A 27,180-nucleotide genomic window follows, 5' to 3' on the forward strand; every position below is an offset into this window, starting at 1 on the left:
GGCACGTATTGAAGGGAGCACTGGGTGTTATATGCAAACAGTGAATCATGGAACACTACCTGAAAAACTAATGCTGTAATGTATGGTGATTAACATAACATAGTAAAAATAAATTTAAAAAAATAAATAAATAAAAATAAAGTGGACAGATAAGCAAGCGGCTGCTGATAAAGAAGACATCAGCTCCAAATGGACACCTGAATGGGAGGGCTCTCACCAGGGCTTAGCAGCCTAAGAAGGAAATGAAGCAGGAAACGTGCAATTTACACACCCTTGAGGTCTCTTTCAGTAGGAAAAAGGAAGTTGAAATGAGAGAGGATTCAGGCATATATTTTACAGGGTCAACCTGGTTTATATTCTATTGAGTTGGTTCACACTATATCAACTGATTGACTGGCAATGCCAAATACCGTCATGAATGCAAGGGAACAGGAACATTTACATACTGCTAGTGGGGGTGCAAATTTGTATACTACTCTGGAGAGCAATTTGGCAATACCTAATAGAGTTAAAAATACACCTACCTTATAACCTCACAGACAGATGCACTTCTCGGTATATGTCCTGGGTAAACTCTGGCACAAATGTGAATAAAAACAATACAGGGGTGTTCACTATGGCCTTGATATAAATGGAAAACTAGGAACAACATAAATATCTAGCTACATTAGAAGGGGGAAGAGTAAGTAAAACAAAGTATATTCCTACAATGGAACACTAAATAGCATTTAACATGAATAAATGAAGTCTACTTGAAATAGAGAGAAATCTTGAAAATGTTAGGTTGAATAGAAAAGTAAGTTGTACAAAGATATGTATAGTAAGATACCATTTCTATGAATTTTGAACACCCAAATTATAGGATATATTGCTTAAGGATATAAAGAGCAACTCAAGGATAATTGTTTCCAGAATCCTTCACAACACGACCACTACCCACCTATCTGAGCTGGCATAATAATAAAACATATTTGTTCTAATAATTTCCCTAGGGATAGCTCAAATCCTCTCTTCTCACCCTATCCTCAAGCTTTGAAACAGGGCTAGAGCAAAATTAACTAATCAATGATCCAGTGGAGCTCCTCTAGAAGAGCTAAAAGCTTTTAGAGGGCTAAGCCTTTAATAAATGTAAATAAACTGGGCCAGTAACTCTCCTGGATCTCTGCACATGGTTTTCTTCTTGGGTCTCTCTTTCTTTGATTCTTTTCTGTATAATAGGCTCTCAGGACTCCAGGGTTTCTCTTGGGTCTTTCTTCATATGAGACTTTTAGATTGTTCTCTTCTCTTTATTTCTTCTTTCCCATGCTTTGGATGCTAGAAGATGATCCTGGGCTTATTCTCATTTGGAAGATCTCTCCCACCTCCAATGCTCAGAAGGCCAAATGGTAAGGTGAGGTTGAAGGAAAAGAAGGCCTCTCATTAGGTCAGTTCACAGGTCAAGAAGACCAAATAAAACTTCAAAGCTACATGTGGTCTAACACATCCTACATAATAAATAAGTGCTTCTTCTGGGGTGCCTGGGTGGCTCAGTCGTTAAGCATCTGCCTTCGGCTCAGGTCATGATCCCAGGGTCCTGGGATCAAGCCCCATGTCGGGCTCCCTGCTCAGTGGGAAGCCTGCTTCTCCCTCTCCCACTCCCCCTGCTTATGTTCCCGCTCTTGCCAACTCTTTCTCTGTCAAAGAAATAAATAAAATCTTAAATAAATAAATAAATAAATACTACTTCTGCCCTTAGCACCACCTATTTGGCTACCACTATAATTGTTCATCACCCCACACCGAGTGGTTGCTATGTGGACAACACACTGGTACCTCCATATTCCTTCTTTGCCTTGGTAATTCTTGGACAACATCTTACTTCTAAAACAGTCTGTACTGTTCTTAAATAGAGAAAGCCTTGTTGCTTTTTTGTAATGGGAAGTTATGAAGATGGAGGGGTGCTTTCTATGGATACTTCCAACCAAGACACTGAATTTAGGATGGGACAGAAAGGATCACTTTTTTCCTGTTCAAAACATTTGAATGTGACCTGGAAGACATAAAAGTCATTGATGTAGAGCTCACAAGCCACTTGCCTCCCCAACCCCCCTTTCCTCTGACAGTCTATAAATATGAGGCTGTTTTTATCCCAGGGACCATTTAAAGAACTTTCTCTCACCACACTCACTGCTAATGGATCAGCACTGAAACCACAACTTATTCTGCCCCAGCCACATAAACACTCACAGTGTGGTAAGAAATGTTGCTCCCCGCCAAAATTATCTGGATACTTGCCCTGGGCATGAAAGACTCTATTTTCCTTTATGAGCACTAATGATTCATTTGAAGAGACAACTGAAGTAATGATTTTCCTATCCTTGAGATGCTGAGAGTCTCTCCTTCTTAACTCTGGATTTCAATGTGCTGGGAGTAGGGTACATTAGCCAGGGCTCCAGAGCTTCAGAAAGTGCCCCCACTACTTGCAGAAAAATCAGTGCCTACAAATGTATTAGAAGTCCCTAAACACCAAACACCAACCTCCTTTTATAAGCAAATAGATTTAAATGAGGCTTTGACTATGTCAGTCCAGTTCTTATCTTGTTTTAACCTCAAGTCAACAGAGTGGACTGTGAAAGACCCCCCCCCCGCACCCCCCCCCGAGTTCCCTCCACTCCTGAGTCAGACCCGACAGGGGCAGGAGGCCCAGTAGCCACCTCTGACTCAGTTTCTGATAAGAGTGTGGAATTAGGTCTGCAAACCAAGAGGGCATTCTTGAGCTATGGGCTCCCCTGTGGCCACTGTGGAACATTCATTTCTGCTCTGTCACATGGGCCTTCTACAGGCCTATTTTCTCTTAATAGGCTGCCTTGTGTTCCATTCCCTTGAAAGCCCTGAGACAACTGTGAGACTAGTCTCTTAGATGGGCTTTCCCTGCTTTGCTTCCCAAGCCTTCCTGGTGCTATGGACTGAAGGTTTGTGTTCCCCACTCCTAGCCCCACTTCATATGCTGAAGCCCTAATCCTCAGTGGGGTATTCAGAGATAGGGCCTTTGGAAGGTAATTAAGTCATGATGGTAGAGCTTTCATGATAGAATTAGTGCCCTTATAAAAAGAGACACAAGAGAGATGATCTCCCTCTCCACCGTCTGTGGACACAACAAGAAGACAGCCATCCACAAACCAGGAAGTGGCTCCTCACCAGACATCAACTCTGCAAGCACCATAATCTTGTATTTCCCAGCCTCAAGTGTGAGAAATAAATGTCTACTGTTTAAGCCACAAGCCTGTGGTATTTGTTATAGCAGCCTAAGCTGACAAAGACACCGGTGAATCTGAATCTTTATCTTAGGATCCACACCCCTAACTTGACAAGTCTCTTGGAACCAAAGCATAGCTCGACCTGAATCCTACAACCTCCAAATGCCCCATGCCACCTGGTGGATGACACCACTTGGCATCCACACCTGCTTGAACCACTGCTTGGACGGCTGGCTACCCTGTAAAATGAAACTGAATCAAAATAAAACAAAAACACCCAATAGCCTCTACTACAGCACAATTAGCTCCATCAGCCTTCATGAGACATTCCAAAGAGTGAGCCCCACCTACCCAAGCTTGATTGATTCAGCCCACTCCTGGGGTCCTTAGTCCCTGCCAATCCCAGCAGGGCTAGTTCAAGGGTCTGTTAATTTATGACAGGCAACTTAGATTTCAGGTCACAGGATTTAACCTGCAGTAAATCTAAATCTGCATAAGGATAATGGGCATTCTACTACACTTTATGCCAATAAGCCTAATGTGGTAATTAACCACTGAGCACATTTACTGATAAGCTGTTCATTAGAGAAAACCTTGACAACTAGCAGTGTTATCAGAGTCCATAATTTTCAAATCGCTTTCAGAAATGCTTTTTTGCCTATAGGGACTAAAAGCTAGCAAAAATCACAGAGCAGTCATTTTCAAGGTTATTTTCAATGAAACTACCAGTGTGATAAGCCCTTAGAGGTGAGAACCAGTTTTTGTGGATTTCACTTTTTTTTCCATATAAGCTTTATCTTTAAAAACCAATTTCTTTCATAAGAAACTGCTATGCTGGAAGCTTTGGCTACTTCTTTTTTTGTTTGTCCACTTTCAGTCAAAATTGGCCCACTCATTCATTCACACGGGATGCATGTTTTATGAGTCACAACTGCTATAATGGAGGGAGGAGCCCAGTGGCTGTGGCCAACTCCCCACTGACACTGCAGGCAACATTTAGTCTTCTTTTATAAGGGTCTCTCGCTCCCAGCCCTCCATAGGTGGAGTTCTCACAGCTCACGTTCTCTTGGACCCTCCTGTTCTTTGTCATCAGCACCATTATTTGGAAAGCATCCACAAAGCACATGGTCCAGCCCGCCTCAGCTGCACTAAACCAATGGCCAGATGTAATCAATTCAGTATTAACTGTGCACTTAATAAATGGCAGCCATGGTGACTTGGCCCAGAGGGATACAAAAGTAAGTAAGACGAGGTCCGTCCTCGTGGAGCAAATAGTATTTTGATGCTTTGGATCATCCCCCGGTCCTTCATCATTTGCATCTGTTCTTCTGTTAAGAGTAATTTAGTCCAATTCTCTCTAGAAAAGATGACCCTGTAGGCAGAGCCAGTAGACGGAGAGGCTCCTAATATTCCAGTACATGCAAGACTCTCCTTTCCTGAAAGTTTCTAGTAACGGGGCGCAGTGTTGATACCACTGATTTTACTCTGTGATAACATTTTGTTACATTTCTTCATGATTAGATTCTTCAAGTGCTTTGTTTATGTAAATTTTTTCTCATCAACTACATTCATAGTTGCTGCAAATCCTTTGTGCAATAAACATACAAAGTGGTTAGGAGAGCAAGCTGTTTGAGAGGAAAAAAAAAAAAACCCACAACAAACCAAAACTGTCATGTGACCTTTAACAAAATTTCATGACATCCAATGAATGACTTAAATTGAATTGAATGTAACTGACTTGACATTGTCTTCTTGATATTCTTTGGTGTCTTCAAGATTCAAATCTACGAGGTTTGTGTCCCATTTGCTAATCATATAAAAATGTTCTGAAGTTTTACTATTCTACAAGGATGGCTTTTAAATTTTATGATAACAAATACATGGCAAGCCCCTCAAGTCCATAATTACAGTAAAATCTAATGATAGAACTGATCAATTGGGAGAAGGAGAATATAAACACAGAACATGAATTATGGAGAGATTACATAAAGAAATAGCTTTTTCAAAAAATTTACAGCAACTCCAAATAAGCCTACAAAATACTTTTTAGTAAGATTTCTTGTACGTACTTTATTTAATGAATACATGAGAAAAGTTTGGCATAATCCCCTGGGATGTTGTTTCAACATTTATGTTTCTTATATATTTAGCTTCTCCATTCTACTGGCTTTTTCATCTCTGAATTTCAAAATGATTAAGTCTCTCTGATTCAAAAGCAAAACAAAACTACCCATGACCTTTGCCTTCTCAGCTATAATGACACTTTCAGTCCTCTGACTACTCCATCTACCTGGAAACTTTCTACTTTCTTGGCTTCTATGATACCACTTTCTCTGGTTCTCCTATCACTTCTCTAGCTTTTCCCTTTAAATCTACTCTTTTCTTAAATGTTGGTAACTTTCAGGATTTTTTGGGGGGGTGGCAGTTAATGCATTTTTCTATTTGATGTGCTTTCTTACAGGAGTTCATCAACTGTAACTGATTTAACAATATTCCTTATATTCTGATTACCCTTAGAGCTCCAGCCATCTGAACTTGACCCTGATGTCCAGATAACACAGGGATTTCCAACACAACCCATTCAAAAGCAAACAGCACTTTCTCTGTTAAGCCTGCCTCTCCTCCAGTATCTCCATATGCCATTAATATGCCAGCCAGAAAATTGCGACCTTTCTCTGGCTTTACCTCGAACGTCCAGGCAAGTTGATAGTCTTACTAATGTCTTCCATGCTGCTCTTCTCCTTCCTAGTTTTACCGTTCTACAGAATAAAGTCCTAGCCCTGGTGCATACAGCCATCTCCACACATGCTGACCTCATAACACCCGAGCCATGCTGAGTTCTGTTTCTAGGAAAGGAGTTAGTGCACATGAAATACTTAGACAATTTCTTGGTATACAGTAAGCACTCACTAAATTAGCCACTACTATTACCACCACCGCCGCCGCCACCACCACCACCGTTCCTACTTTCCTTTATTCTTATTATTAGTTCCCCACACTCACCATGCTATTTCACATTTTTATGTCTCTGGGGATGTTATTCCTTTTTCCTGGAATTGTCCTGTTTGCCTAACTCCTCACTCTTGGGGGGGGGGAGTTCTGTTTATGTACTTTCTTCTTTTAGGAAACCAACTCTAACATCTGAGGTCCTGCTGACTGCCCATATTGTGAGCTTCACTGAAAACCCGTGAAAATTTCGATCATATAGCTTATTATGATACATTGTAATTATCTGGTTTTGTTTGTCATTTCAGTCAGAGAGGGGGTCAGGAAAGTATATCCCTGGGACAAAATCCAACCCACTTCCTGCTTATGCAATTAGTTTACTGGACCACAGACGCACCCATTTGCTTCCACATTATCTCTGGCTACTTTCATGCTACAAAGGCAGAGTTTGGTAGTATGGTAGAGACTCTATGGCCCACAGAACCGTATCTTTGCTATGGATTTACTATTTACTATCTGGTCCAGAGCTTCTCAGCGTTGGCACTATTGAAGTTTGGGGTCAGATAATTTGTCATAGAGGAGCTGTCCTATGCTTTGTAGGATGAATAGCAACAACCTCAGCTTCTACCCACTAAATGCAGGTGCACTATGTGCACTATATGCACTCCTACCCCCTCACCTCATTACCCCTTTACTCCCCTCCATCCAGCCCCTCATTGCAGTTTTAACAACCAAAAGTGTCCTTGGACATTGCAAATGTTCCCTGGGGTCAAAAATTGTCCCCAATTAAGAACCATTAGCCTGGTCCCTTACAGAGAAAGCTGCTAACCCCTGAACTATAAGTTCTTCCAAAGGAAGGAACTGTGCCCAGTTCACTTTGTGTTCCAAACACCATGCCTGAAACATAACAGAAGCTCACTAAATCAATCACTTAAAGGTAATTTAGGGATTGTGAGACATTTCAAAGCAATTTGAAATTTATAAGAATTTTAGACTTGAAAGGGACATGGATGGTCATGAAGCCAATACCTGATATTACAACTAGGTTTCTTTTCCTTCAGCATTTTAAACATCACCTATCAAAACTGATGCATTAGAAATATCTATGAAGAAAAGGTATGCTAAGAAAGATAAACTTCATCACAATCCCATTAGGTTATGAGGAACTTAAAAAATAGGAAATCGCTGCATTCCTATTTCAAATATGCACATACATTTCATTTACCCATGAATGTGATTTTTTTACCAACTATAAAGAAGAAATTGTTTTCATTTTGCAGGTGGGATCATTTCAACTAGGGTTAAACTGCGGTATAGAGAAACAACTTCCTTACAGTCAATCAAGAAATTCATTCAAGGGATATAAATTACTTTCAGCTCTTTTTAATAAACCTGCAGTGTACACAGCATTGCTCAAACTACAAAAACCTCTCTGCCACAAAGGAATTATATGCCTGCCAGAAAAGCTAACAAATGAAAGCAGGGCATTTTAAGGACCAAATAAATGACAATAATAGCTAATATTTATTGAGCATTCACCATATACTGATATTGCATTATCTCACTTGATCCTCATAATAGTAGCTACTTTAAGATACCCATTTTATAGATGAAGAAACTGAGCAAAGCTAACAAGTTAGTCCAAGGGCACACAGATAGTAAATGGCAGGACAAAAATCTAAGCCCGGAACTCTGCCTCCAAAGCCTGAGCTCACACACACCACAACATATAAGTAAGTATGTGTGGAACTGAGAAGTGAGAAAGACCACCATTGACCAGCATGATCAGTCAAGCAGGTAACCATGAGAGGAGTCCCGGAAAAATGGGCAAGAGGTGGAGAGCAGAGAGAAAAGGGTGAAATCCTTAGGTAGGAGACCCAAATAAAGAAGTTTCAGAAGCAGGAACTCAAAATGTATATTCAGAATACAAGGAGATAGACATTCTGGTTAAACAGAGACAGGAAGTATGAAGAAGCAGAGACAAAGGTGAAGCCAAAGGAGAGAAGTCCACGAGAGGGAGGCTGAGGAAGACATGCCCTGAGAGAATACAGGCGGGAAGGCTCCCGATGATGCCACACCAACAGCAGAGGCACAGGACAGAGGGACAGGTGAGAAAGGGTCCAGAAAGAAAAGAAATGAGCAAGAAACAGAATAAGGGAATTGTCAGTGGGGTTTTGTAGCTGATTAGATGAGAGTGAAAAAGACAGCAAGTGGGAAAGAAAGACCGAAGCTCCCTTGAGGCTCCCAACATCGAGTGTGTGGGCAATGACAGCTATGTCCTCCATTCCAAACCCACTGGGTTACGGATTTTATAACAGAGGAGGCACTCTGTGAATATTCACTACACTCATGAATAAATGAATGAGTGACGTGCTATTGAGAAAGTGGATATACACAGAAAATGGAAATTTTTTAAAGTATTTTTTTAAAGATTTTATTTATTTATGACAAAAAGATAGAGAGCACGAGTTGGGGGGTAGGGGCAGAGGGACAAGCAGACTCCCCCCTAAGCAGGGAGCCCAACACAGGGCTTGATCCCGGGACCCTAAGATCATGACCTGAGCCAAAGGCAGATGCTCAACCGACTGAGCCACCCAGGTGCCCCCAGAAATTGGAAATTTAGAGCAATAATTCTATTGCTGATGTTCACAAATATTTACTAACTTATTGAAGAATATTTTCCATATATTTATGCGTCAGGACCTATGTTTACCTCTAATGTGAGAATTCAATCTATATAAATCCTAATCCCTGCCTTCTAGAAGCCCCATCTACTAAGGAAACATATGAACACAGACCATTAAAATACAGTGCAGTAAGGAATATAATACTAACTACAATACAATGGAGTTAAGAACTAACAGCTGTGAGAACATATAGTGAAGTGCTCCTCACTTAAGCAAGGTAAACCAGGAAAACAATTCTACCACAGAGCTGAGAGTAAGTATGCCCCTTCAGATTTCGGCATGCAACTACAAAGGGTAAAGGAGTTGCCGTGAAGTAGACAAGATGGGACAGATAGACAACTCTTCCCAGCAGTTTTTCAATGAAAGTAAGGCATGTACTAAGGTGTAAATTCAGCAGGAGACCGGATCATGGGAAAGATACTCAGCACGTCACTAGCTGAGGGAATAGGAAAGAGGTTGACGAGAGATCTAATATAACTAGAAGAGAAGGACTCCTTAAAGGGGCTCATCTCCAAAGAGCCAAAAGAGACTAGTAGTTACACTCCAAGAGGAGGAGGAGAGGTCATCCTCTAAGATAGGAGAAAAGTAGGTAGCAATAAGTATCTTTAAACGTAAATCTGAAAGTGGAGGGAGAGAAGTTTAGCAAGCATTGCCTAAATAGTTTCTATTTTCTCCATGAAACATGAGCTAGACCATACTGGCTGGTGAGAAAGAGGCTGAGGGAGAGGGAAGCAGAATTTTATTGGTTGATAATTGGTGTTCAGTGTTACTGCCCTCTGCTACATGTTTACTGATTTGTGAAGTGAAATCTATACAGAAACTAGTTATGGCACAATGTCTATAGAGGAACAGAACACAAGGTTACAAAAGCATATAACACGAGTGGAATAGTCATTTCTGCATTTGCAAAGCAATTAAAAAAAACATTAGCTAATTAATTAGCTCAATGATTACTTCATCCCTGTAGGTATATGTGTACAAGAACTGGTTTTTTGTTTTTTTGTTTTTGTCTCCTTTGAGGCATTCGAAGACACAAGAGATTTTGTCTCAGGGGGAATGTTGTGGTAGATTACATTTGCTGTAAATAAGTGACATTTTTAGAAAGCAACGAGTTCCACTGAATTTATCCTGAAGAGAAAAAAAAGCAAAGCCAAATAAGAGACTCTCAGAATCAGACTAAAAATTCATAATAAGCCTAAAAAGTAGCTGCTCTTCATTCTGGCTTTCTGAGGGAATTGGAGGCAAATAGCTCCAACTTCACAGAAAATACTAGGCTGGAACAAAAGTCAAGATGTGCCACACATCTCAAAACAAAGGTATCCAACTGCCTGGGATTTATACCAAGAGGAGCTACTTTCCACTCAGGTCCCATAATGAAAATCATTCCTCCACTAACAGGTTAAGCAATATCAATTTGCCCAGCCACAGTGGGAAATCAGGCAAAACCCACCTTCTTCTCAGAACACTCAAGGGCAAGGTGAAAGAAACAGGTAATTGTATCCAGTCTCCCAGCAGGACATTTTTTGCCTGATTAAATGACCTCTCCTAGGAAGTGGAGCCTCTAACTGGTAGTGAAAGACCAGTCCCTAGACTGGGTTGAATCACAGAATCACCCATCTTTTCTTGAGGAGCTTATTTCCTTTTCTTCTTCACCAGGTCTTTTGACTGAGTTGGTGAAGGGGGTGGTAGCAGTGTTGCCATCGCAATTCCAGCTCTTGCTAAACTGTGTGACCCTGGACAAGCATCTCATCTCCTTAAATTCAAAGTAGTAATGGTAACAGGATCCTCCTCACCAGTTTGTTGTGAGAATTAACTTAGGAAATATGTACGAAGCACTTAATTGTGTAGACATACACTTCACATGCATTTACATTGTTAAGTGCTCAATGATTGTTAGTCTTTACCGTTGCTGTTATGATTTTAGTTGCTGTGGTTATAATGGTTTTGGACACGATGCCAGTAGAGGTCTGAGGAAAGAGAAATAATTGTAAGTGACTAATAGGTGATGGCAGTGGCTGGGAACCTCAAATCCTACCACAAGGGCAACCCTATGAGTCTCGGTGGGACATGTTTAAGTCAACTGATTTGGAGATTAATCAGGAAAAGCTTTCAACACGATAAATCTGGTCTAATTAACTGGTCTCATTCTTTCTTTTCAGAAGGCTTGTTCACTGAAGAGCTTAGGACCTTATGTTTGGAAAGAAACTAAAAAAAATCAACAAACACTGTCTACTTATTTGATGCTATAATCTCTTCTACAAACTGAGCAAGATGGTTGTCCAGACCCTACTTGGGTGCCTTGAGTGATAAAGAATGCATTACTTTATTTTTTTTAAGATTTATTTATTTGAGAGAGAAAGAATGAGAGAAAGAAAGTACATGAGAGGGGGGAGGGTTAGGGGGAGAAGCAGGTTCCTCGCTGAGCAGGGACCCCGATGCGGGACTCAATCCAGGAACTCCAGGATCATGACCTGAGCCGAAGGCAGTCACTTAAACCAACTGAGCCACCCAGGTGCCCCAAATGCATTACTTTAAAGGCAGCTTTGAACAGCTCTCACTGAAATGTCTTCTTATCGGATATACTGTGGGCATTGGAGGCAAATAGCTGCCACTCATTTGCCATTAGTTCTTCTTCCTGAGGATACATGAGCCACATTTAATCCCACTTCCATAGGACAGTCCTTCGTGTATGAAGCCAACCCCTGGGCTCAGGCATCTTTTCTTCCTCAGGTTAAATACCCCTGGATCAGTTAACCCCTTTTTTTTAAAGATTTTATTTCTTTATTTGAGACAAAAAGAGAGAGAATACACAATCAGGGGGAGCAGCAGAAGGAGAAGGAGAAGCAGACTCCTTCCTGAGCAAGGAGCCTGACTCAGGGCTCCATCCCAGGACCCTGGGATCATGACCTGAGCCGAAGGTAGACACTTAACCAACTGAGCCACCCAGGGGCCCCTCAGTCGACTACTTTTATGTCAGAGTCCTTTGTCTTTTTCATAGCTCAACTCTAAACATGTTCTAATCTATCAATTAGATAGCTAACCTTTTAAAAGCTTAATATTCAGAACTGAATAGAAATACTTCCAGTAATCATACTAGCACATATTGATGATGATGATGATGATGATGATGATAACAATTTACCAGTCTGCCAAAAAAACTACTAGAATAAATGAATTCAGTAAAGTTGCAGGATACAAAATTAATATACAGAAATCTGCTGCATTTCTATACACTAATAACAAAGTAGCAAGAAGAGAAATTAACAAAACAATCTCATTTACAATTGCACCAAAAAAAAGAGTAAAATATTTAGGAATAAACTTAACCAAAGAGGTTAAAGACTTATACTCTGAAAACTTTTATAAAACAATCATGAAAGAAATTGAAGGTGACACAAACAAATGAAAAGATATACCATGTTCATGGATTGGAAAAATTAATATTGTTAAAATGTCCATACTACCCAAAGCAGTACACAGGTTCAATGTCATCCTTATGAAAAAAGCAATAGTATTTTTCATAGGACTAAAACAAATAATCCTAAAATTTGTATAAAACCACAAAAGACCCTGAATACCCAAAGCAATCTGGAGAAAGAAGAACAAAACTGGAGGTATCACAATCCCAGATTTCAAGATATAGTACATAGCCGCAGTAATCAAAACACTATGGTACTGACATAAAGAAAGATACATAGATCAACAGAACAGGATAAAGAACTAATAAATCCACACCTACATGGTCAATTAATCTATGACAAAAGAAGCAAGAATATACAATGGGTAAAAGAGAGTCTGTTCAATAAGTAGTGATGGGAAACCTGAAGAGCTACATGCAAAAGAATGAAACTGGGCCACTTTCTTTACCATACACAAAAATAAACTCAAAATGGATTAAAGACCAAAATGTCAGACCTAAAGCCATAAAAGTCCTAGAAGAAAACATAGGAAGTAATCTCTTGGACATCAACTTTAGTTAACATTTTTCTAGATATGTCTCCCCAGACAAGGGAAACAGAAGCAAAAATAAACTATTGGGACCACACCAAAATAAAAAGCTTTTGCACAGTAAATGAAACCATCAACAAAATGAAAAGGCAACCTACTGAAAGGGACAAGATACCTGCTAACAATATATCTGATAAGAAGTTAATATAAAGAATATAGAAAAGAACTTAACACCAAAAAATCCCCCCCAAAAAACAATTAAAAAATGGGCTGAGAGGGGCGCCTGGGTGGCCCAGTCATTAAGCGTCTGCCTTCGGCTCAGGTCATGATCCCAGGGTCCTGGGATCAAGCCCCGCGTGGGGCTCCCTGCTCCGCAGGAAGCCTGCTTCTCCCTCTCCCACTCCCCCTGTTTGTGTTCCCTCTCTCGCTGTGTCTCCCTCTGTCAAATAAATAAATAAAATCTTAAAAAAAAAAAATGGGCTGAGAACCTGAATAGACATTTTTCCCAAAGAAGACATACAGATGGCCAAAGGACACATGAAAGGATGGTCAACATCACTCATCATCATGTACATGCAAATCAAAGCCACGATGAGTTACCTTATACGTGTCAGAATAGCTGGTATCAAAACAATAAGAAATAAGTGCTGGCAAGGATGTGAAGAAAAAAGAATCCTCATGCACTGTTGGTGAGGATGTAAATTGGTGTGGCCATTGTGGCAAAAATGTGAAGGTTCTTCAAAAACTTAAAAAAGAAATACCATTAGATTCCATAATTCTACTACTGGCTATTTACCCAAAGAAAACAAAAACACTAAATCAAAGAAATATATGCTCTCCTATGTTTATTGCAGCATTGTTTACAATAGCCAAGATATGGAAGCAATCTAAGTGTCCATCAATAGATGAATGGATAAAGAAGATGTGGTATATACTTAAAATGGAGTATTATTCAGCTATAAAAAAAGAATGAAATCTTGCCAATTGTGACAACATGGATGGACTAGAGGGTACTATGCTGATTGCAGTAAGTCAGAGAAAGATAAATACCATACTATTTTACTTATATGTGGAATCTAAAAAAATAAGAAAAACAATAAAAAATAATACAAACATCGAAACAGAGCCATAGATACAGAGGAAAAATTGGTGGTTGCTAAAGGGCACACACATGGGCAAAATGGGTGAAGGGGCATAGGAGGCACAGGCTTTCAGTTACAGAATGAATAAGTCACAGGGATGAAAGGTACAGCAGAGGGAATATAGTCAATAGTATTGTAATAGCATTGTATGGTGACGGATAGTAGCTACACTTGCATAACACACAGAGTTATTGAATCACTGTGTTCTACACCTAAAATTAATATAACTATAGTTGTGTGTCAACTACACTTTAATTTAAAAAATCTATCAAATGTTTTCTATTTATCAAGCATCATTTTAAGGGTTTTACATTATCTCAGTTAATATCACAACCCTATGAAACAGGTATAATTATTCTCCTCATTTAATAAGCAAGCAGAATGAGGCACAGAGAGGGTTAAGCAACTTGCCCAGCATTCCACAGCTAATGTGAGTAGAGCTAGGCTTTGAAGCCAAGAACTCTAGCTCCAGAGCCTGCTCTTAGTCAATAAATTATACTATAAAACTATTACCTCCTTTGTTTTATAGATCACACCTCTATTAATTCAGCCTCAAATCGTGTAGACATATATTTTTTTTTAAATTAAGCTTCCTGCTATTCAAAAAGTTGATGAGCATACTCTCTTACCTTTCCTCAAGTCCCTAATATAAACATTAAGTAAGAAGAAGCACTATGACATCCACCTGAAACTTCTATATAGGTCAAAACAAATCCTTAATCAAGACTCATTGGAAAGTTTAAATAGTTACTCTTTTACTGACTAGCTCCTACATCCAATTCCTTTTCCCCCATCTTGATGATGAGGATATCACAGAATGTATTGCCAAATACCTTGCTGATATTTGGTTATGCTTTCCTGAGCTGTAAGTATGGTAATAATAGGGAATGGAAATGTGAGTTTGGTTCATGTGATATGGCTTATTTTCAGTGTTTCTGATTAATGTCTGTGGTTCTGCTGATCACTTTTTTCTCTAATATGGGCTCATATCTTCTGTCAATAATGCACTCCAAAATCTTTCCCAGATCCCAGTGAAGCTCACAGGCTCATGGTTCGCATTATCTACACTTTTTTCCATCTTTAGTCTTGAGGAATCTTCCCCAATCTCAACCATTTCTCAAAAAACACAACTGGATTTCAAAAACTCTTCTTTACAAACTCTCCCTGTATCCTGGGATATCATTCATCCAAGTCAAGAAATCTGAATGAGTGCAGAGCAATTAGGTGCTTTCTAACAGCCTCTGATATTAAATTTCCCATCTCTGTCTATCTTTTCCTGTCCAAAGACCTATCTTCTTGTCAGAGAAGAAAGGGGTAAAAATAGGAGTAAGAGGAATTCTTACACATCACTTAGGGCTACATGTTGCAAATGACAGAACACCCAGCTCCTGCTCGTTTAGACAAAAGAAGGAATTACTCAGTCTTGGCTGGATATCAGGGGTACTTTGGTTTGAAGAATGTTTGATCCAGGGCCTTAAAAATGTCACCAGGATCTAGCTTCTCCCCAGCTTTTGGCTCTGCTTTTCTCCATTCTGGCTTCATTTCTGGTCTCTATGTGTTGGCAAGATGGCAGCCAGAAACTCAGTTTTATATCATCCCAAGTTCTAACCCAAAGAAAGGAGAACTACGTCCCTACAGCATATAAGCTAAAGTCCTGAGCTTGTATGTCACTGATCCAAATCAGGTAAGCCACCCACCTATGAACAAAATAACCATGGCCAAGGGAATGTAAATCTCTAATTGACTAGAATTCACATGCTCACCAAGGCAGCCAGGAGTCGAGTCAGTGCCACTGAACCACTGGATTGAAAATGAAGGGGAATAAAAATCTTTATTCAAAAGAAGGAGAAATGGATACCAAGTTTCTAAAAAAAAATGCTCACCATATCTATTTCTCCATCTTTCATCCATCAGCATCGACTATGAGCAGCAAACCATATTTCAGTATTTTTATTCTGGCACTAATGGAAGAACCACTTTCCATTTGCCACAGTACTGCAATACTAAATATCCTTGAAGCTTCAGCCCTCTTGATACTATTCCTTAGGTACATACAACTTTCTTACAGTCATCCTGGACTAAGTGCTCACACCCTGCCCCCTCTGTGAAATAAACCTCCTGTTCTTCACAATTCCCAGCAGCTCAGGGTTTTATTCTTCTTCCTCCGTGACACAGAGGACTGTGCTCTCTCCTATCCATTTCAGTTCCTTCTAATCTAGGAGGTAATCTCTTTTCCAGAAGATCCAATTTATTCTCTTTACAAAAACTTTATTCTTAAGCTGATGCATATGGTATTGCCAATTTTTGATCTTTCTTTTACCCCCCAACATGGCAACTTCTATGGTCAACCCAACAGGCAGCTCCTGAGCCAGTTTCTCTCTTTTCTTCCTCTGCCACAGCTTCCATTTCCTAGTCTCTGAGTCACGTTTCCACTTCTATCTTGTTGAAATCTTACCCTTCTTGGTCTCCTGTTTGTATTGGTTTTTCTCTTCTGTCAAAGCATGCTTTCCTCCAAGCCCACACAGTGCTCCTTTGCACAGCTTCCTAAGAAGGAAAATAAATCCTACCTTGCTATCCAAAATTAAATAAGCAATAACTTGTATATCTACTTTAGAAGTTCTCCACAGTCGTGTGCATTTGGTTTAGCAGGGATCACTACTCTCACTTTACAGAAAAAGACATGGATGTCCAAAGAGACCATATCATTTTCTAATTATCTAATAATCTGGAGGCCAAGTTCCAATTCAGTTGCTCTTCTTGTTAAACCACATTGGACTCTCCTAACTTCTGCAGTTTCTAAATTGCAGAACCAGCAAAGAGCAGTATGTAGTTCCTTGGCCAGATCCAAACAATTCGGTTTCATTTAATAACAAATATTAACATGAACATCTGCACAGTGTTTACAGTTTATAAAGTACCTCCATCTTCTTAATCCCATTTGCTCCTGACATAAAAATGCCTGAAGTAGGTATTATTATCTGATGCAGAAGGAGGCTAAGAGCAGTCGAATGACCTGCTCTTACTACGGCAGCTGGCAATGAATGAATCTACACAAGATTCAGACCTGGACTTGTGTTTCTCCTCTCATCTTTCATGCTGACTCAAAAACCCTCACTTGGTCTCCGTTCACCGTGGGGTCACATACTATTCTCAATGCTAGGGAAAAGAGGAGTTTTAGTCCCGATGCCATGACCTAATTTACCTGATTATGAACAGAGCGATTTATCATGGACTGCAAAATCAGGAAGGAAACCCCAGCTCAAGAGCTAGAGAAGCACAGAGGTAGGGAAAATGAAAACAGGGGAGAAAGAGAAAAAAGTATAGTGAGTGAAGAAGTGAGGACAACACAAAAGAAAAACCAGAAGAGAAACTGTGATAGCATAAGAGACAGAAGCAGCAAAACAGTGAGATGGCATAAAATGAGTATATTAAAAAAAAAAAAAGCAACAACAAACACATTATCCCAAAGCCCGCAGGTGCCAGCAATTCAAATAAACGTATAGCAATTAACAGAATTAACACAGCCTTAAATAGCTTGGCTCACCAGATGTGGACTCCTATCAGGGTTCTATAAAATGTAAAGTTATTACAGATTAAACCATTAATCATCTGTTCAGAGACTATCTCTGGCCGCAAAACCCCATTCGGTTTTAAATGGCTAATAATCACAAAGGGATGTGGGATGTCATGTGCACAATGATGTTCTACCCAATCCTTTTTCCTTTAAATATGTGTTCCACGCTCCCGATACTCCTGCTTCTCCCTCCTCCCCATCAGAGACTCCATGACGAAAGAGAGGTGAGAGAGACCAAGCTGTCCCAGACACCTCAGCAGCCCTGAGCTTCTCCCTGGGCAAATGGGAGATGGAAACGGAGAACCAATATACTGGGGGAGAAGTAACAGACTGAGACGAAAGGAGGATGATGTGCAAAGAACCAAATCAAGCAACAGGGAAGATCCCAACACATGGAAGAATACCATGATGGGCTTGAGGAAGTTTCCTCTCCCTGGTCCTGAATCTGATAGAAACACTACCGTGCACCTCAGTCCAGACTTGGCTTTCCTCTGCTACCTTGTGCTTCATCCAACAGTAACAGCTCAGCAATGCCAAGGACAAAGTAAAGGAGAAAGGCACATCCTGACAGCAAGAGTCACGGGAAACTGCAATGGAGTCAGAAAGAAGTGCTTTCCTATAGAAATTTTAAGATTCTGAAAGGCACTCTCCGGTCCCAAGGCCACAGTCAATGGATCAACCCTCCCAACCCCGCTCTTCAACTTCCTAGGGCAAAAATATACACCAGCTGGAAGTAATAAATGGAGTAACTTCACTTCTCAAGTAATTTAAAGCCTGATGGATAAGATGCCAACCTGACTGTGTCATTCTACTACTTAAGATCCTTCAATAGCTCCCCATTAACCTAGAAAATAAAGTCCAAGGGTAGAGTATGAGATAAAGTTCTCTATGACCTGGCCCCTACTTAACTTTGCAGCTACATTTTCAAAATTCTTCGTCTTATAATCTGTGCCCTGAAATGAGCAAAGTGTAAGTTCCTCGCCCAGACACTACCGTGAGTCTGGCACCCGTGTCTTTGCTCCTGCTGCCCCATTGTCCTGGAGCTCCACTCCCTCCATGCTGCCACGTTCACTTCTGTTTGTCTTCGAGACTCACATTAGCTCCTCCACAGAGCTCTCCTGAACTCCAGAATATATAAGTCCTTCTCCTCAACAGCCCCACTGCACTTGTGAATGCCTCTTTTTACTAACCATCTTTTATCGAAATTATACCCATGTATTTGTCTCCCCTGACTCACTGTGTGGTCCTCTAACGTGGAAACTGTGTCTAAATCATCTTTGTTTCTTACTTAGCACAGTCCCTGGTATCCTATAGGGTTTTAGGATTTATCTGTTGATCGAAATTCCACCAAATTGTAGAGCTCCATGAGGTTAGCTCATTCATTCCTTTATTTATTCCAGACATACTCAATGAGTGTTTTTTGTTTTTGTTTTTGTTTTTGTTTTTGTTTTTGTTTTTTAATGCCAAGAACTCTGCTAGGTTCTGGGGAGATACCTGTGAACAGAAGAGGCCTTTGTCATCACAGAATTAGCTCACATTTTAATAGATGGAGATTGACAGTTGTCAAATACATGACCGAAGGCAACAAAACAAGGTAATGACTGAGGGCGAGTGGGGTGGGTTTCCCCACTTCAGAAAAAAAATGAAAGGACTTTAGTGGGGCAAATCTCAGAAAAGGGCTGGTTCTTCTTCTGATTGTGACTTGCTAATTTAGGAGATATGGAGATACTGCCCATGCTAATGTATACAAGTGTATGGTTATATTTGTATTCATAAACTGTTTGTTTATAAGGGGTATTACATAATCCTTAATAATAATCATTATAGCAATATGCACATGTCTGTATGGTGTTACTTTTATGTATATTATTTCATTTAAAAAGAACATAGCAAAGGTCCCAGTATATCCATGTTAGGGAGGAAACAGACTCAAATACAATCAGTGGTTTATTCCAGGCCATAGAGCCAGTGACAAAGCTGGTATTCCCAGCCAGATTTTCTGACTGCAAACCCAGTGTTCTTTTCTTTATACAATGATACCTCTGTCAAAGCCTTTTCAATCCTGTTCTTCCTAGAGGAAGTTCCAACCCACTCCTCTCAGCCTTGCTGAGCCTTTCTATATAATGCTTCTCTCGAATCAGACAGCTAGGAACTTCCTGAAAGATTCAGCTGTTGCCATGTCAAGATGTTCTTTACTGATCCCAAGAAAATCACATGGTTAATAGTGCCTGGAAGCATTTATCTAAAAACATTAATTTTACAAACATGTTCATTTCCAAGATTATTTATTTAAACATAATTAATTTGCAAACGTGATTTCACTCAGCAAATGTTTACTAAGAGCCCAATAGATGCTAAGAACCATTCTAGGAGCTACAAACCTGAAAGATCAAAAATAAGACCCACATGTTAAAACATGGAAACATGGGGCGGCTGGGTGGCTCAGGTGGTTAAGTGTCTGCCTTCGGCTCAGGTCACGATCTCAGGGTCCTGGGATCGAGCCCCATTGTCGGGCTCCCTGCTCAGCAGGGGTGTCTGCTTCTCCCTCTCCCTCTACTACTACCCCCCTGCTTGTGCTCTATCAAATAAATAAGTAAAATCTTAAAAAAAAAAAGAAAACATGGAAACACAACCAGCAACACAACACTGAGCTGGTAGTTTTTAAGTGTACACAAATCTTGTATTGATAACTAGGGTGTGGGGAGAACCACAACAGTCTGAGGACAATTTGGATAGTCTCTGTCGTGGCTTTTACAGCAGTAGGAAGCTAGGAAGCCAGTGCACCCAGGTGAAATCCACAATCATTCTGCCCAAGAGAGGAGCTAGAACTTAACTTCTGAGTGTGGAAGTAACTGTAGTTCCAAAGATAAAGCCTATTTTGTACCACACACAAAGTGATCCGCGATCTGGAAGAGAAACACTGAAGTCCTTTTACCATGTCCCCATTTTGAAGAAAATAATACATGAAAGTGCCCAGCTCAGCTTAAGGCAACACAGAGCCACAAAAGGCAAGCAAAGACAGAGAAAGGAAGAAAGAGACAGGAAAGAAGGGCTTGTTAAATAACTGGACACTGTTCTAAGGGTAAATAGTTAAAGTGGATAGGTGGGATTTATCAAGGAGAGAAATCCCAACCTAGCTGGAAGCTTCTGCCATTCATTAAATGTCAAAGACAAATACCAAGAACGAGAGAAGAATTTCCCAGACCTGCCCTACAACAAAGTGAACTGTAAGGATTAAGCGGAAAGAAAGAATATGCCAGGACTACATGAGACTTGAAGTTACCTGTTTAAGACACTCAGAGGAGAAAGCTTCCCAGATCCCTTTGAAACGCCACAATACCATATGCAACAGAGAGATGAGGTTATAAGTTAACGGAGTTCTCATTCTGCCTACCGTTTTCCCCAGCATGGGCTGGACTTTCCTTTTTCTGACTTGATCTGGGTTTAAATGCAGATTTATGCTGCTAGTTATGGATATATTTTTACTACTAAGTACTAATTATTTCTGTTACTGACACCGTTTTTCAGAACTGCCTTTAATTTTTAAGCTTATAGTAACACTTTTTATGAGCTTTTGAAGGTTTCTGGTCTCTACACCCAGGCAATATGTGTGCATGTGCATGTGTGTGTGCATACAGATTTTATTTACTTTAGGTTGTGTGTGGATGGAGCCATCAGAGATACCTTTGTGTTTTTATGAGCTTTGTTTCAAAATGTTCAGGAGCATCCTTCCTGATTGATAATTTGCAGTTGGGAAATTGCCTCTTTGTCTCAAAATACATAATTGAGAGATGGTGCAACATAATTGTGTACAGGGGAAAATTAGTTCTAGAGGCCACCCTAGATCCTGTCCAGGAGAAATCCTGTCCACGCTCAAGGCTGTTTCACTACCAAAAAATGGATGAGCTCTCCACAGCAATCAGTGCCTCACTCATTCCTGAGCCACGTCCGTAGTAGCAGAATGTTCCTATCTAATCCTGACAAGAGTACAATGCCAGTGTGTATGATTTAACACTGTTTAAGCGTCTTTCAGGGTTCATTAGATGCTGAGCAGTTTATACCTTTTTTCTATCCAAATGGGAGTAAATCCCAGAGCGGAAGTGTTCTCTGTCTCCTGCAATTCTGTCAGGAATGACCACTGGCATCCCTGCAGGTGGTGGAAGGCTAGCTAATGTCCAGCAGAAAGAGGGAAGCCCTTTTGGGGTTCTCTTCCATAATTTGTCCTTCAGACCAAGAATAACACAGAGCTGTAATTGGATTTTTCCCTCCTTTGTCACGTCTCTCTTTCCTACCCCTTCCTCTCAACTCACACACGTTTACTGCCTCAAGGCCCAGCTCAAATATCAATTCTTCTCTGAAACAGACTTCCCCCTAAAATGTATGTTTCCTCTAATTCTACTCAATTAGGACATTTACTCTGTGGCACTGAACACAGAGTGTCCTGAGCTGTACTCACTCACCTCCAGATCTCATCTCCCTTCCTAGATCATAAAATCCTCAAGCACGGAGACCACAGCTTGGAAAGAGCAGCTAAATTCGGTTACAATACAAACACGGTGCCCAATGATGACTTGATAAATGCATCCCCTCCAGAAATGCTTATTATGCATCTACTATATACCAGGCATAATGGACCCAACTCCTGTTTTGACATGGCTCACAGTCAAGTGGCGTGAATGCATGCATGTACAATGCCATCTTGTATGATAACCGATGTTCAACAAATTTCAAATAACCATAATCAGAATAAACATTTGCCCTGAGAGGAGTCTCATAACATGTCACAAGGGATCTTTATCTACAAGAAAGAACACTGTTAGCTTCTCAAGGAATTTCCCCAGGGAGGGGGTAGAGATATCTCAGGCAATCAGTCTTAGCTTAGCTTAAACAAAAATGTGCAGTTCACAGCTCGGATGACAGAGTATTCTGAAAGAACTCTACCAAATCAAGTCTGATTCTTTTTGCCTCAACAATTGACCTTAGAGAACTTACACTTGACTGAAGCTCCTCTGCTCTCAGACAGAGGTCTCAACACATCAGCTACAACAGTAATAAATGAGTAATGGCAAAGCCCCACTGCTTTCTCACAGCTGCTAGCTTTCAGGGGATAAAAAAAAGAAAAAAGAAAAGGAAAAACCAGTCTTTTGGGCCTTAATGTTACATTCTGAAAATTTTCCTTTATCTCAAATAATGAGACTCTTGGGAACACCAAGCTTGGCAAAGGTAAAATAATACATATGTTATGCTTTAGACAAGACACACAACCACAAATTGAGCTACTTTTAGCTAGAGCTTCCCTACTTGCCAAGTCAAAGTAGGAAATCAAACTTCACAAGGTGTAGTTCTTGTGATATCAAAGTCCTTTCAACTCTGTTATTTCATTTAATTTATAAAGCACCTCTACCTGTGGGATACAGTTTCCCATTAGGCAGATGAGGAAACAGAATCACAAGATACGTTAAGTGGCAAACCCAAGGTCATGCAACCAGCTTAAGCGGGAACCAAAACCTAGGACCTTACTTCCAAGTCCAAAGTCTTTTTTGCTACAACCTATGGCCTCAAAGAATGGATTAGAGGACAGAGCCCCTCATTGAACTGGAAATTCATTTGTTCTTGGGACAGTCAACGAATTAAAGAGAGCATGTGACAGTTACCTCTTTAAGGCAGCCCATGAAGTTGTTGCTGACAGGTGAGCCTGGCAAGTCAGCAGTACTTGGGCTTCCTCCCACGTAGAAGAAGTCGTCCGAGCCCAGCATGGTGTAGTCCTCTTGAGTGTAGCCCGTCGTGGTAAGGATGCCATCCACAGAGATTGTCACCTGGTGGAGGGACATAGGGACAAAGAAAAATCCCAACAATGACTTTACAGTCCTATCAAAATCCAGTGGCTTCCCCTACCTGTGGCATCACTTTCATTAAGATTTTGGTGAGGTATTCTTTCTAATTTGGTTGATTTTGGTAGGCGCAGCCAAGTTCCATTTTCTGGTCTGCCTTCCCTGCAACCCAAGCCTCCAGCTTTCCTCTGCAGACTCCCGGGAGACTTTGGGGGAATTGCCAAGATGAGCAACTTGCTCTACCCATTGCACTCTTTACTCAGTCAGGCTAGAAAATGGAACTATCCTCAGACGACATCACTTGTCTCAGTTCATTGGTAAAATGATTGTTTATTTTTTGAATGACTGTTATTTATGGTGGTAGTGAGAAACAGCAAAGGAGACATTTGACAATGGAGTTTGTTAGGGTTGGTCTTTGGTGGTGGATGGTTTTTTTTTTCCTTTTTTCTTTTCTTTTTTTCTTTTCTTTTTTATTCGTTTCTTTGGGGGCTCACACCACGCTGACAAACATGCATTCGGGGAGGAAAGGAGAAGGGTCTCATTTTTGATATGTCATGGATGGTACATGCCATGGACTACCCCCAGGACACCAACCCCTGCCCTCCCTTCACTGCCGTCACCACCACCAAAAAGAGAAATGACCCAAACCAAAAAGGCAACTCTAACAAAAAGAAAAGAATATGAGGCATAATAACCAAAATAAAAATAATAAGAATGCCCACAGGGAAGAAATAGCACCCACACGCCCAACATCCATGGAAGGAGCAGAGGGCAAAGAGAAAAGATGGGGCCTCAAAGCGTGCACGCACCATACGCTGACACACCCATGCGAAAACCATCAGGAGCCAAGAGAAAAGGCAGAAGAGAAAGGGCAGGGAAGTGGGCAGGGGTGAGGAACCAAAGGGAAGAATCAAAATCCACTTCACACTTACATGCACTGAACAAAGTGGAACATAAGATGGAGGTAAAAACAAACAACCAAAAAAAAAAAAAAAAAAAAACCCAAACCACTCAAAACTAAAGGGTTGTCTTTCCCCTGCCTGCCACCTCCCTCACTAAAAAAAAAAAAAAAGAAAAGAAAAGAAAAAGTCCAAACCCAACCCCAAAATATATGAAGGATGAGAGGAGAATGAAGAAGAGAGAGACAAAAATGAAGAAAGAGAAGAGTGTGGAACTGGGCTGATGACTGACAGGTTGTTAGTAATGAGGAGGAAAATGGAGGGACAAACTCTGATGTCCATGGGGAAATCCACGAGACAGGAACATGCCATGCAGAGTCTGTACGGAGAACACACTGGCAGAGCTCCCTTTGGCCACGGTGAGGAATAAGGTGAAAGCCGGGAAAGGAAGAACAGAGGAAATAGAGTACTTTCCTCCCCAGATCACCTGTGGCAGCCCATGGCCACACCAAAGGGAAAGAAAAATGGGCTTCAGGAGTGGGGAGGAGGGAAGAGAAAGGAGGGAGAGTGAGAGGGGACAGGGAGACACAGAAAGAAGAAAGTCCTCAATAGAAAGCCTGTTGGCCCTAGTCTGTAACTTGGAAGTTGCAAAATAAGAAAACAAAACAAAACAAATTTAGCTAAATGGGGACTCTTTCTTTAAAAAAATACTTTTGGGGGGAAAAAAATGACAAACTGGAGAAAAGGAAACTGTCCCAACCAAACTCCTCCAAATACCATTTCCAGGACAGGCACGTCCCCTTCCATTTTTTTTTTTCTTTTTTTAACAAAAAAGAAAGGCTTGCATTTCATCCAACAAAAAAATTTTAAAAGAAGAAGAAAGGAGTCTAAGGAGGATAAAAGGGGGGTTTGGGAAGGAAAAGGGGGGCAACACACGGCAAACCCAAAAAAAGAGACAATAAGAATGATATCTACCAGACAATGTAGTTTGTTTACCATAGCGTGTCCGATGCCTGAGTGCTTTGCGGAAAAGGGGGAAGAAAGGAAATTAAAAATTGTGAACAGAACGATTGTTAATTAAAAAAACTAAAAACAAAGATGAGTCGTTAGGGTGTTAGTACATTAGTCGGTTAGTAAAATGACACATTGCATGAATGATCTTGTGTTAGTTTTTCAAAAAAAAGGCACCCGACACAGAAAAAGAGAGTGGGGAAGACAATGAGACCAGGACTCTATGGAAAACCTTGGCAGCTAGGGCAGAGCCAGGAAAGGAGCTGCAATCCACCCTGTCATTGAACTCCCCCTTCTTCCAAACACCGCTCAGACCGGACCTCACCCCAGTTAGAATTAGCATCATACTTACTTTCCAAGGGCTCTTCTGAATGAACACCATTTTCCCTTCCCACCCTCTAGCACATACACAGCCCACCTATCCTGAAAGAAAACACCGCTAAAGTTTATCATTTCACATGTAGATAGACAGATAGGTAGAGCTAAAATACCAATATTCTGGGGACTTTTTTTTTTTTTTTTTGATATCTGACTCTGACTACATGCATGGATGATCTGACTTTCAATAGAACAACGAAAAAAACGTAAAGCATGTACAGGTCACCTCTGGCATAGGAAGGCTACATGATGTAGCTTATTCTGTAGATGATTAAAGATCCATGACTCCCTTGATTTTGTGTGGATATGTGCAGCTGGAGGGGGACATTCTCCTCTTTGCTTTCCTCTTGGTCGACAATAACTGTGTTGTCAGAGTGCATCAAAATAGTTGGGAGTCTTCTTTATTTCCCAATGTAGTTATTGTTTTGTTTTCTTTGCCAGAATGCTGCCCGTTGGAATCGCTCTCCCCCCATTCCCCTTTAGAAAATGGTTTTCAAGCTTTTAAGCAATTTCTTGTATGGATAACAGAGAGGACTGGCAGGTTAAACATGATTAAAGAAGCCCTACAATTTGTGTCCTCTGACTATTTTCAAATGCTAAATGGCCAGTACACCCTGAGCGGGGAGGCTGCAAGGCTGGAAGATCGGTAACCCCAGTTTTGTGTTTGTGGTTTCACTAAAGTGGCATTAGAGGTAAAGCAATTCACATGAGGGCCATGTTCAAGGTCATGGGTTTTAAAACAAGACCAAAAACAAACCCAGAGAAACGCATCACTACTTTGGTCCCTAATCCCAGTGACAGTCTGGAACAGAGAGTTCACATTCCTTCCTTTAATCAGAAGCCCCAGTAAAGTAGCTGGCCTCAGTCCTGACGTGGCTCAAAGGTAGAACCATGAGTAGATGACCAAGAAGGAAGAAATAGGCAAAGTTCTGTTCCATTTAGTAATGAAAACTCCAGGAAACTCCAAGTAAGCATTCCTCGGATGAGTTTTTGCCACAGAAACCATTCGACCTTACCAAAAAAGTAGATGAGACAGTCACAAGCTTGTTATCAAATATTTATGAAGCAATTTACAGTTTAATTGAAATAGACAGGGCCTTCCAGCCCCTTCAATTGTCTCCTACAGAACTAAAGAAGATGCTATAAATGTATTTTTAATGGTCAAAATAATAATCTTAGATGATTCAGCACTGAAAGGATTACATTTGCAAAATCAACTCTGCTTTTCGGAGATTTCCCTCTCTTTTAATAAATTGTATTTGGATGCAAAATTCAGTCGGGATTTCATTAAAGACCAATTTTAGGGGCACTTTCTCTATGAGATTCATATTCCCTCTGCCAAGAAATGTCCCCCAATGCCCTCAGGCCTCTGTCGCCTTGTCCAGAACTGAGAGCTCTGTTTAGCAGCAGCATTGGTGACAGAGAGACACAGTCACCTTCACAACAGAATACTCAGCGTATAAATTGTGCGCATGTCACAGTGAGTCTAGCACCCAGACCATGGAGGAGCTCATAATCCTTCTGGAAC

At 40.6% G+C, this 27,180-nt stretch overlaps 1 protein-coding gene across 20 annotated transcripts in view; it reads right to left on the reverse strand.

The window, feature by feature from the left end:
- The window catches only part of NRXN3 (neurexin 3), a 1,550,403-nt gene that overhangs the window by 1,086,244 nt on the left and 436,979 nt on the right, over nt 1-27,180 (reverse strand). For 13 of the 20 annotated variants that reach the window (XR_004820137.1, XM_035728036.1, XM_035728039.1 and 10 more), the window contains 2 exons: nt 25,260-25,283; nt 23,188-23,349 (listed from right to left, as the gene is read on the reverse strand). Coding sequence is in view for 19 of the 20 variants with exons in the window: in XM_035728036.1 (XP_035583929.1) it covers nt 23,188-23,349; nt 25,260-25,283 (186 nt within the window). In the remaining variant the exon portion in view is untranslated. The remainder of the gene's footprint in view (nt 1-23,187; nt 23,350-25,259; nt 25,284-27,180) is intronic. The other 7 variants (XM_035728032.1, XM_035728026.1, XM_035728031.1 and 4 more) reach the window with 1 other exon arrangement.

Source organism: Zalophus californianus, chromosome 6 (genome assembly GCF_009762305.2).
Source record: "Zalophus californianus isolate mZalCal1 chromosome 6, mZalCal1.pri.v2, whole genome shotgun sequence".
Lineage (NCBI taxonomy): Eukaryota > Metazoa > Chordata > Mammalia > Carnivora > Otariidae > Zalophus > Zalophus californianus.